This window comes from Marmota monax, unplaced genomic scaffold (genome assembly GCF_021218885.2).
Source record: "Marmota monax isolate L192 unplaced genomic scaffold, Marmota_monax_Labrador192_F-V1.1 WCK01_AAM20220418_F8-fsc00060, whole genome shotgun sequence".
NCBI lineage: Eukaryota > Metazoa > Chordata > Mammalia > Rodentia > Sciuridae > Marmota > Marmota monax.
In genome coordinates, this window is record NW_026692826.1 from 10,595,001 (window position 1) to 10,607,885 (window position 12,885).

General features: G+C 42.7%; 1 protein-coding gene across 8 annotated transcripts in view; it reads left to right on the plus strand.

Annotated features, from left to right (window-relative positions):
- Atp9b (ATPase phospholipid transporting 9B (putative)) overlaps window positions 1-12,885 on the plus strand; it is a 255,181-nt gene that overhangs the window by 156,922 nt on the left and 85,374 nt on the right. For all 8 annotated transcript variants that reach the window (XM_058580694.1, XM_058580696.1, XM_058580691.1 and 5 more), the window contains one exon: window positions 9,348-9,508. In XM_058580694.1, the coding sequence (XP_058436677.1) occupies window positions 9,348-9,508 (161 nt within the window). The remainder of the gene's footprint in view (window positions 1-9,347; window positions 9,509-12,885) is intronic.

The window sequence follows — 12,885 nt, forward strand, 5'->3', positions numbered from 1 at the left end:
TTTCCTTCTTTCTTTTTCTTTGCTATTTTGTGTCTGCCATTCTGCTGTGCTGTCTTAAAAATCAAAATGTTAATGAATCCCACTATTATGTATAAGTATAATGCACCAATAAAAAAGAAAAAAATCAAAATGTTTACCTCCTTATAACTTCTGGTTAATGGCTAGTTAAGCTGGTGTGTGGGTGGGACAGAAAATGGGCAGATCCTTGTCTTTGTTCAAGATGACAGTGATTCTGAGGTACTTCCAATGCTGGTCAGCACTTTTTACGGGTTCACATGTGTTTGTAGTGTAATTATGAATAGATGATAGGTACTTAGTTGCCAAAGAACTTAATTAAGAGAAACATGGATCATAGTTGTGGCTCCAGAAATATTGCAGGCACAGGTCTTGTTGCCTTAGTGAGTGGTGTTAGCTTGAAAGCCCTCTTGGTGGTTCTCGGCAGTGGTAGGTGCCTTGTGCCTGCATGGTGGCAGGGAGCAGCCAGTGGTACGCGCACACACATGCACACACACGCACACACCCACAGTGAAGGAGGTGCAGTTGCAGAGATGTGAGCCCTTTCCCTGGACCTGGTGCTTTCCCTTCCTTCTGAGCTTTGTGGTTCAGTGCTTGTGCCAGCAGAGCAGTGTGCACACTCTCAAGGTGTGAAGTAATGGCAAACTGAGCACTGCCATCCTCGAGTCATTGAATATCAGGGAGTTCTCTGCTAATTGTCATTTGGTTGTTATTCCAAAGATGTTATTACTTAGAATGAGCAACTTCAAGTGCTATTTTTAGTACCCAGAGTAGTCCTTAATAAAACCAGACTTCTGCTGCCTTCTAAGCGAGTATGTTGAGTAAGTCCCCTTGCACACAGCACTGAATACTCTCTACTTGTCGGTATGTCAGAGAAGGAGTTCAGACGGTGAGGAACAGGGCCTCTTGGTGAGGCGTGTCATCGGCTTGTGCTTGCAGGTGGAATCCAGAATCTAAGTTATAAATCATTGACCTTGTTTATGGTAAAAATGTAGCCATTTTGTTTTCTAAAATTCTGTAATAAAAATGACTGAGCAAGTAGAATTGCTCCCCTCCCCCAGTTCTCTATAGCTTCCTTATAAGAACAACTCCTGCTGTTCCAGGGAGAGGGGACAGAGCTGGTGCCTATCTGCCCAGGCTGTTGCCCTCACCCTCTGTGCCTGGGGTGGCTGGGTGACTGCTTGGCCTGTGGAAAGGAGGAATGGTCCCACCAGTTTTTCTTTTGTGTCACAACTTTGCCACCATCTGTGGTCCAGCACTTCCAAAGCCACTCTGGCCCACAGGGGAACATTGCTCCCTTAACTTGTTGTATGCTGTGTTTTTAGATAATAAAGATTCAAGACTAGGTTAATGCTATTTGTAAAATATGTGTTAAAATAAATATGAAAATTACCAAAATAAACTGCTTAATTAATACTAAATTGAAAACCAGATACCTGGCCTGAGATTTCATTTTCATGGATGTTGAGGTTTCTGTTGTCAGAGGTTAGTTTATGCTTTTGAAGTAATTGTTTTAAATCGTTGGTTGGATCTGGTAAAAACCATTTAAAATTGATAGCCTCCTTCACTGTTATGTTATGACAAAAACAAGGTAAATGTGTTCAGAGTCTCACAACCATTACGCAAGCTATGGTCACTGTTTTGTCAGTTGGGCTTGTAAATGTAAATCTTCAGGAAGCCTTTGCTAGGCAGTGCTGTACTGATTCCCTCCTTCATTTGGATGCCATGTCATTACGTAGGATTGTTATATGAGGGCAGGTTTTTATTCAGGGATCCCTCCTCTTATAATCACTTCTGTCCTGAATTTCGCATGACAGAGGAACATTTAGGATAACTCTGTTGTCTCTGATGTCCTGAGTTGGTTGACTTAGAGGCAGACTCATGCTTTGCCAGAGAACAGGCAGGCAGCATCAGGAAGACTGTGTACTCTTCTCCAATGTGGAGCTCCCTCTGATGGTGAAGCCACGCCATGCATGTTCTGGCCTTTTTCAACACCACCTGGGAGGACAGCAGTGAGATGCTCAAGTAAAAACGTTATTCACTGCACTCACAGTGGAGTGTGGAATGAGAGTGATTGCTAGCTTTTGATCTCCTTCTACCCCCAATTTTAAAATAAACTTATGTGGACTACTGTAAAATAAAATCAGGATTAATATACATTAGGAAATTTATGAGTTTGTCTTAATATTCACTACTGGATTTTAATGTCATTTGTGTATGTGAGTAAAAACTAAATTTTCAGATAGTTCGCAAGCTGCCTTGTGTGTTTTCACTCATTCATTCTTTGAAGTATGGTTTTGATGTCACAAGTTAAATATTTTAAATAATTTATAGTAATTATTTAAGATAGAAATTTTACCAATGTTTTAAGCCACATTTTCTGGTGTTTGGTATATTAAGTATACTATAATAAAGGTTGTGACGTTGGTAAAAGCTGTCAGAAAGTGATTGGTGGGACCAGGTTGTCCTGCTTGAACACAAAATCAGCACAAGGTTTGCTAAAGCCAATCTGAAATGCATGTGCATATGTACCATGTGGCTGCTGCACTGCTTTCTCTCATCACTGGGGGTTATTATAAAAGGTGTCCTGGTGAACAAGCATGTGTCGTGGGAAGTGCTGTGTCCAGCGTCTGGGAGGCAGCAATTTAAGGAGGCTGGCACCAGGAAGCCATGCATAGCAGCAAGGTGTGCACTCACCCCACCTTGTGGAATGGCACAGCTGTGGGCCCTGTTCCTCACCAAGAGTCAAGTAGGGCACCAGCTGTGTGCTCTGGCATGCAGCTCCTCTTGGAATCCCCTTGTCCCCTTGATTGTGATCCTCCTTTGGGTGTGCAAGTGTCTTCGCTCCCTTGTTTAGTCACTGGTCTTTGCACAGATTTGTTTGTTTATACAAATAATAGAATGACCCCATTTTTGTTTTCTATGTTGGAGATTTAAGAAATTGCTCTATCACCGAGCCAACCTCACCACCCCCACACTTTTTTTTTTTTTTTTAAGACAAGGACTTCGCAAGTTGCCCAGCTAGCCTCAAACTTGTAGTTATCCTGCCTCAGTGTCCCAAGTGGCTGGGATTACAGGTCTGTGCCATCATGTCTCCCAATTTCTTTTTAAATATTAGTCAAGGAAAAACATTCTTAGTGATAAGTAGAGTAAGCCAGGAGAAAACTTTAAATTCTGAGTGTAGGACAGTTGGGCAAAACTTGTTGATAGATAAGAATTCAGGTAATTATGTATATTTTCACAGTAACTGTCACAATTGTATAAATACAGATTTTGATTTTCAGAAGTGGTGGTGATTATTGTCCTGGTACTTACCTGGAGAGCTTTGAAAGTCCAGCAGAGGGCTGGGATTGTGGCTCATCGGTAGATCGCTCGTCTAGCACGGGCGGGACCCAGGTTCGATTCTCAGCACCACATAAAAATAAAGGCATTGTGTTGTGTCCATCTACACCTAAAAAATAAATATTATTAAAAAAAAAATCTTTAAAAAGAAAGAAAGAAAGGCCAGCAGGCTGCAAGCCAGAAGAAACCCCCTCGATTCACACACTACCAGTGCTGTGCAGGCTTTAGCATGTGCCAGCCCCACCCCTGCAGGCACTGTTCAGCAGGTGTACCCAGAAGCAGCAAGTCAGTAAGCTGGAGGAGAAGCAGAGGATGCCTGGCAGTAGTATCACTTTAAAAAATTAATGTTTGACATTTAAACTCCATAGTGGAAAAAGTTATTGCTTTAGATTTAATGTACGTTTCATTTATTTGAAATATAAAAATACGTATGAAAGCTTGCAAATTTTTTTTCTTGTTTCTTAGTTCATGCTAAAAGTGGAAAGTATAGGGCTGATTTCTTTCAAAAATATTGAAAAGGAATATGCTTAGAAATTTCATTTAGGCTAAAGTACAACTCAGTGTTATAGTCACAGTCCAAATTCTGAATGAACGTCTGCTGGGTTGATTCACAAGCAGTTTGGATGGTAAAAGATAAACAACATTAGCAATTGTGGGTTTTTCCTAAAGCAATCTTTCATATATAAAGCTTCTTTCTGTGTAGAGTACTCTTGAATGAATTAGGTATTTGTGGACATTTCTCTTTTTCAAATTGTGCTGTTTTCAAATCTAAAACTCAGGACAAGGTAAAATAATATTCAGTTTTCTGCAAGGGTATAAGTTGACTTCTGAAATTTTGAATTTGATTATATTACTATTCAAAAAGCTTCCACATAAGGAAGAAATGCATGTGAGTTGTAAAGACTGGTAAGAGCATGCTGATGTCCAGACCCTGTTAATCCAGGGCAGTATTACTGACACTCAGTGGTGTGTGCACTCTCCCCTCTGATGCTCACTTAGCAGCGACAGGGCCCAGGAGTTTACAACATAAGAAGACTTCAGTTTCAGTTTGCTGTGCACATGTGTTTCTCAGAGACTCAGTAGCATGCAGGAGTTTTAACTCTGAGATGGATGGGAGTAGTTATGTTATGAAGATAAGGTCTAATTCTCATTCGTCCATGTGTTCATTCAAGAAAGAAACAAAAAAAAAACCTGACCGATCTTTTCTTGATTAAGCAGGAGAATACCGTATTTACCCTTTATTGTTGGTATAAACCATTATTTTAGTGAGAACCATTAGCTATTTAAAACTTGGTACATAAATTAAAGAGGAGCTAAATGGATTTGTGATCGTTGCCATTAGTAGCATTTTAGATTATACAGGCAATTATTGTGTTCATTATCCTAGAACAGCCCCTTTGCAGAGCCATTGTGGTTGTCTTAGACATTATGCACAAATTTTCCCTTGGAGATTAAAATTTCCAGTAGCGTATTTAATTTTGTTATCACAGTTGCTTCAAATGAAACAAATATTATGACAAGTAGAAGGAAATCTGCTTTACTAATATAGGAAATTACAACAAATGTTAGAAATGACTTTCTCGTGTATTAATTTACCTTTTCTTATATACTCATAATTACTTTAAGAGATTAATCGTGTATTTTTTGGGTGAAAATCATAGCAAAAGCTATATGGTCTGTGAAGGTGTTAATGAAATTCTTTAAAGAATGCAGGTTCATATCAAAACTTCAGTGACCACTGTCTTTACAAAATCTGTAACTTTGTAAGTTAACTAGTTTTTGTTTTAAATAGTTGTTGTTTTTTTTTTAAGAGTCCATATTGTCTTTTAGATGAATCAAAGAAACTTTTAAGGGTGTTTCAGAGATATTCAGTGTAAAAAGATCAACCGCTAATTGGAAGTGGTTTTAAATAAGTGTCAAAATACATCTTTTCTTCCATTCCGTTGGAACTGACCACAGAGTTGAGAGTGCGAGGTGCCCTTGGCCCAGGTGTACTTCCCATCCTGGAGAGCAGTCCGGATTCAGGAGGAGCTGCCTTGGGAGGACAGGAGGCAGAGCTCCTTGTCCAGAAGTTGCCTTTGACTCTGGTTCACTTGCCCTTTCTTCCCACCTTCCAGTGAGGAGGAGTGGGAAGGCAGCATTTAGTTGTCTTCAGAACTGTGATATTCACTAGTCGGGCAGTCCACCACATCTGTCTTGGTCAATTAGAAAGGTATTAATGCCTTGAATTATCTGCATATCCCTGTGCAGTGGGCTGCTTTTAATGTTTCCATCCTCTGTGGCATTTTTCAAAGGAAACTTTGTATTCATTTCTGAGTGGTTTTGTCCCAGCTTTTAGCCTTTCACTGCTATGATGCAGGGAAAGTGTGAGGTAGTAGTTATGCGTTTTGCCGGACAGTGATTCTTTATTTTATTACAAAAAAAGACCAACTCTGGAAGGCCAGATTAAATCATTCCTTTCACTTTTTAATGGGATTTGGATGAATAGAGTAAAATATGCACTTTGCATTCATTGATAGCATCTTTAGGTTGAGGTAATTGAGTCTTTTTTCCCTGACTGAATGAATAATGACTTCATCTGATCCTAGTGAGGCCTGAAACTTAGGCTGCCTTTGTCACAGCAGAAAGATCTGGGCTTCGAAACATGCTCTACTTCCCTGGCTTAATTTTTCTTCATTTTAATCCCAAAACCTATTTTTCTCAATAATTCAAGCATAAACTGTATAGTAGTGAAGTAGCGGAAATTGCACGATATTTGTCCTCCTTGTGCTGCTTTTTAAATGGAGCTGATAAATCAGATGCTGTGCTCTTGAGCAGCCTTGTTCTCAAGGGAAGGCCCTGCCCCTGCACAGGGAGCAACATGAGGTGGAACTTGGTAAATGCAGTGATTTCAGGCTGTTCACCGTCTAGGGAGGTGGTGGGTGTCACTGTCCTGGTGCAAGACCTGGCTACAGGCAAGAGAGCACCTGTGCTGGAGTTCGAAGGCACTTTAGCTGCCACTGAGAGTTGGCACACACAGTATGTTTTGGGAATCTGCAGTCTCTGTGGCCCATTGCATATCACTGACAGGTCAGAAGTGAGAGATTCCTGTAAAATGACACTTAGTTTCTGTTTGAAGTTTTCTTAGTTAGGAATTTTGCATATTAGTGACAAAGCATGCAATGGCCAGATGAGACTGTCAACAAGGGAAGCCGGCCAGGCTGCTTATCCCAAGCCAATGACCCTGCTTCTTCCCTATCCGAGGCCCTCTGCAATTGGAATTGCTTGTCTGCCCTTTCCTGTGGGTAGATCACACAACAGGCGCACCCTGCTGTCCATGGCCTAGAAGTAGAGAAGCTGGCCTCCTGGCTATTCAACCTCAGATAAAGCCATACCAGGCCATCTTGAGCAGCCACGTGAGCTGCTGACCAGTACTCACCTTTTAGGTTCATACTATGTCACTGTACTGCGGTTCCCTGGTGAGGACTCCCTCTCTCATACCAGAACAGCTGACCGTCCAGTGACAAGGTCCCAGAAGACCATAAAGGAGCAGAAAGAGGTGGCAACCTCGGGCTTGGAATGTCTGCACCCCCTCCTCCCATGGACACTCCTCCCCTCCGTCAGCCTGTCCCTCCTCTTCGCCTTGCTCAACTGTGCCTACTTCATTCTGCATCTCCACAGGCCCAGAAGCTTATTTATGAGCTGAGTCTCCTGTTTCCTATTCTTTGGCCAAGAAGAAACTTCCTGCACTACTTGACCAGGGCTTGGTTTCCATTATTGGCCCTAGGATTCCGAGAGGACCTGGTGCGGGTGAAAGTAGTGACAAAACTATAGTGCAGATGAGCTGGCCTGTTCCATGCTGGGTTTGCACCACGAGGACAGGCAGACACCTGGGAAGGGGTGCCTGTTGAGTCCCAGCCCACGCTGTAGACCCTACCGTGTTCTTTTCAGTGTAGGCTCAGGATCTGCACTCTAAACAGGTGTCAGTCATACTGCTCCTGGGTCCCTGTGGACTTCCCATTGTGTCTGCTGTATTTCAGAAGGCCATGCCTTAAAAAAAAAAAATTTCCATCATTAACTCTTCCTAACCTTAGAGTTTAGCACAAAATGTAGTAGGCATGTAATTGTTAAATTAGTTTTCTCCAGAGCTGTATTAAATGGACTTTTTGACTAAGTATTCTTTTCTAACTACAGTTTCTCATGATCTCATGAGGATTTATGGCAAATATTAAGCAAAACCAGATATAAACTTGAATTAGGAGTCGTAGAAAGACCAAACTCATATTACTGGCCAAAGTTATGGATTTTCAAAAAGCATTAGAATAAACCAGGTTATTAGCTTAGCGACCCTCAGATTTTTACATTCAAAAATCACAGCACTTCAGTTGTTGCTGCCAAGGTTTTGGCAACCATGGAGTTGCTGCTGTTGGCCTCTTTTAGTTACTTTTTTTTCCAGAAGTTGTACCAGATTGAGGAGAAATTCTGATGATTGAGATGCCTAGCCCATAGGACTCAGCTAACTATCCTCATCACCATAAGCCAGAGTGGCCGATTATGTTACTTACACGCTGTTCCTGGGTCTCCTCTTGCTGAGGCTGTGGCCTCACGGCTTAGAGCCATGTACCTAGGGTGTCTGTGCTCCTCCAGCTACCTCTGCTTGGTTTTGCACACTGGACAGAGAGACTTGAGAGTTTTAAGGGAAGTCCCCAAAGTCACACAGTCCTCCACAAAACTTGATGAAATGCAAATGCATACAGTGACAACAGCATGTGTGCTTGGCTTCCTGGTCACAGGAGCTATATGTGTTGTGTGCATGATGTCTCTTCATACCAGAGTCCTGTTAGGAGGGTGCCACCATGATCCCTGTGAAGCTCTTATGGCCCAGAGCTGTCCAGAAGGCAGAGTCAGCCTTTGGATTCACTCCCTCCACAGTCCCAGGAGTCTCAGTTGCTACACTGCTTCTTTTCTCCCTCTCTCTGCTTCTGCTGCCTTCCTGAAGCCAGCAGCGCCCCCTTGTGTTCTCCTGCCCCCTCACACTGTACTGCACTATAGTCTTTCAGGGGTGAAACTAAAGAGAAGCAGTTTGCAGAGATTGCTAGAGCTCGAAATTGAAGTTACATGCTTCACAGAGCCATATTCTCTTGTAGAACGAGAGCTATTTGGGTGGCTAGTTCTCACTATTTCCAAGAGCAACAAAAAAATGAACTTCTCCTTATTGACATGATTTTCTGTACATTTTTTTCAGCTAACGAGTGATCTAAAGGATGAATTTGAGTGTAGGGTATCATACAGGGAGATCCTGAAGTATGGAAATGGTGCAAATCAGAATGTTTTCATCACAAACTAATTACCTCTGTTGCCTCTTTCTGTATCAGAAGGAGTCCTGAGGCCTTTGCAGACAGACAGGCTCTTTTATGACATGGAATGGATGCAACCAGGGCAGGCTACATGCGTGCGCACACACACACTCACACACACACACACACACACACTCACACACTCTCACACTGTTCTGTTCTTAGGGTCACTCAGTCTGAATGAAATCCCTAAATGAGTGTGTGCAGGGATATTTGAGAATGACAGCGGGCACATTGGTCTGATGTGGCACTTGCCAAGGGAGATAGGTCTTGGCTCTTGGAGGGCTATTGTGGGGCTGGTCACCGAGCAAGCCTTCTGTGCCCTCCTTTGGGCCCGCCATTCTTTGTGTCCTGATTGTAGTCAGAGTGTCACCTGCCAGGAGGACCTGGCTCAGGGCTGGCCTCATGCTTCTCGGCAGGCCCTTCTTGAGAACACTGTGGGGATCAAGACCTGCTGGCAGGCATTCTGCCTGAATCTATAAGAGGCTTTCAGGAGGAAAGTGATGTCAGTGTGCTTTTGTACTCCGTTATTGTAAAGACGATAAAAAATCCTGAAGTCTTCTTAGATCATCATGATCATGGCTTCTGATTTATGGTGTTAAGACATATAAAGCTGGCTTGGTCGTGTACTAATGTTACACTGTTTTCTTTCAGATTGGTTTGCTGGACCTCGAGCTCAATCAGCTGACGAAGGCGCTATTTCTGGCTTTGGTTGTTCTTTCTGTTGTTATGGTAACCTTACAGGGATTTGCAGGCCCTTGGTACCGTAATCTTTTCCGGTTTCTTCTTCTTTTTTCCTACATCATTCCCATCAGGTAGGTTTAAGAGTTTATAAATAAAAACAAGTGTCTGGTTTCACACCATAATTCTTTTGAAAATTTTCTTTCTCAGTGTGTAAGAAATCATTCAAACACAGCTAAAGAGCAAGGGAATAGGAACCCTAATGAATCGGAGGAGTTCTGTAGAAATGGTGTCCAGGAGCACAAGTCAGTTTTGTTGGAATAACCTAGAGACTGACAGTTTTCCTGATGCAGATGTATTGATAATGTACTCTTCAATAACTGGGAGATGTTTTGATAAAACATAGGACTGAGGGCTGGGATTGTGGCTCAGCAGTATGTGTGAAGCCCTGGGTTCGATCCTCCGAACCACATAAAAATAAATAAATAAAATAAAATAAAGATATTTTGTTCAACTACAACTAAAAAATAAATTTAAAAAAAATAGGACTGAGTCTGAGAAAATAATTTCCATTGATTGCCAATAGATTCCCACCCCCCACCCCCCTGTCTGTGACCTTGGATCTAATTAAGTCATGGACATTTTAAAGTCACCTATCTTTGAAAGAGGATCTGATATGTCCTTCAAGTTAGATGAGTGTTGAGGAAGCTAGTGTTTACATATGAACCATCTTCAAAATGATAACCCATGTAACTAGAGACTGTATGTAAACAGTTAATATCAGATATCTATTTAAAGAGTAACCCTTACAGACATTCACAAATCCATTTTACATATTTGCAAAAATGATATCATTAAAAAGATATCCTTGATATATATAATCTAAATCATTCATATGAATAATTGAAACCCAGTGAATCCTGGATGAGAGTCTGGGATAGTCATCTTTTATGGCATGGAATGGAAGAAAACAGGACAAACTCCATGTGGTCAAGGGCAAGACACTTGGAAGAGAAAGACGTCTGTGACCAGGTTCCTCTGAACGTCTCATGTCATGCACTGGGGCTTTAGTCCCTTCATGCAGTCTGTGTGCACCATGACCTAGTGGTGTGTGGCTGCCTGGAGGCTGTCCAGCTACTCTTGTTCCTCTCCTTCTCCTGTAGCACTGGCTCCATGGAAGCTCCCATCTGCATGCTGCCACTCCTAGGGGCATCCACTCATCCTGCAGTTAGGTGGTTCTTACCACTTCGAGTTCACCTGAAGACCCTCTTTGGACAGGCCTTCGGTCCTGACCAGGAAGCACCAGCACTGTCTGCCATGCTGGCCGCTGCAGTCCTGCATGGTTCATGCATCTCCCCAAACTCCCTGAGGGCAGAGGCCAGGCCTGGCACTTTGGCTGTATGTGGGAGCGAGCTGTGCGGTTCCCAGGATGGGCTCCTGAGGTACTTGTGAATGGACCTTCACTGCTTTGGGAAACCAAGCATGTTTAGCTTGTCAGAGTTGTCACAAACACATGTTTCATGCCATAAGTGGACCCAGGGAACCTAATCTTTGTCCCCAGAGACCCACCGGGTCAGTGGCCACATAAAAAGTATCCTAGAGAATCATATATTTGCTTAATTCAACTCTCATGCCAGAGGGTGCATACTTAGGTACCAGTGATCCTTGATGTAGTTCCCAACTTTAATGCATTTGACTTAAGTATGCATGGCTAGCCTCAGTCCCATAAACTGCAATATCTCGTCGCCCTCCACCAACTTCCTCCATCAGTGTCCCTCTCCACAAATACCTCCTTTCCCTCTATTCCCACGATTGCATTGCCTTTTCTTATGGGAGAATGTGGGCCAGACATCAGGTGAAGGAGGAATTGAAAAGAAAGACGTGTCCCCTGCTTTTCTGTTTCTGCCTACAGAAATACCTGGCTCTGAGAGGCAAAGCTGCTGTCGCCCCAGGTGGGTCTGTACCTGTAGCTTGCAGAAGCACCTCAATTCCTGGGAATGGATGTGCAGCCTGAAAACTTCTGTCAAGAGTCTTTTTTGTTTTTGTTTTTTCCAACTTGTAAAGTATGTTAGGGGACATTGAATACAGGCTCTAAGGCTATGTTAGCCCAGGCACTCTTTTTTTTTAAAGATTTTTTTTTAATTGTACATGAATACAATACGTTTATTTTTATATGGTGCTGAGGATCAAACCTGCTGGGCAGGTGCTCTGCCACTGACCCACAACTCCAGCTTCCATACTATGATTTTTTTTTTGACAATTATTTTGAGTATTTATTTGCATTTAGTATTATCTTATTTTTTAATTTCTAATTGTCCAGCTTCTATATTTATTTTTCTTTTCTTTCTTATACCCCTTTGAGGGTTTCTTTCTTTTTTTTTTTTTTACTTCCAGTTTTTTCTTTTTATTAACTTGGAAGTAAAGCCCCATATTTCTGTTCTTGTGTTTCCCTAGACATTTTACCCTGCATGTGTAGTGAAGTTTAAGGCTGCCTTCATTTTTACTTTGCTCTCACACAGCGCAAGGCCGTAGCGTGTATTAGCTTTGCTACCTCCTCCTTCTCGTTTTGTTAGCATACTTTTCCTGGGCAGCCTTTTACTTTGATTTTTGGCCTCTGTTCTCCTGGTACTCAAGGCTCGCAGCAGACTTCTGGGCGCCTGGCTTCTCAACATTAGTTCAGCAGTGAGGCTGCTTACAGTGAGTTTGCCCTGCACATCTGCAGTAGTCTTCTTCCAGAGATGGGAGGGAGGTCTTTAAGCAGTGCAGATTTCACTTACAGAGAGCATCAGTGGTGATTATGTTTGAAATAAGACTTGGGAAATACAGTTCTTATCACTCTTATCCAGTATTACTGCATTGCTTACACAGGAGATAGCAGGAAGCAATGCAGGGCCTCATGTGATGAGAGGTGTTGTCAATACACAGTCAGCATTGGTGTGAACACAGGGTGAGGGCACAGACAGGTCCAGTGCCCTCTCCTGTCTTCCAGCAGAGGTGCTGGCCATAAACACGGAAGCAGCTCAAGTGCTCCTATGGTGGTAGATGCTGTTTCAAGTTAGAACAGCAGAGGGCAGCTCCTGTGGCTCTGGTAATCACCAAGCACTGAGCTGCAGCCTGCATGCTGACAGACACCTCCATAGACATGGGGAAAGTGTCCAGGCCAGCGGGAACCAGAGCTCCACCTCTGCTCAGCCGTGCCTGGCTCTGCACTAGCTCCCTGCTCTCTGCTCCTCCAGCTGCCGTGCAAGGTGTCTGCTCCCGTCTTTGTCCAGAGAGCGTCCTCTCTCCCATCTGTTCTTTAGAATTCCCAAACTTTTCTTGTTTCTTTCATAAATATTGTTTTTCTTCATTTAAGCTGGTGCTTTCATTTCTGGAATATTCTGTGGCATTAGGGTTCTGTTTCACAGTGCAAGGGGTTTGGGGTGCATTTCCCCCTCTTACCTCTGGGCTCTTTTTATTATAGATTTTTAAGGAAATATTTTATTTCTGTATGCTATCTCAACTTCTATTT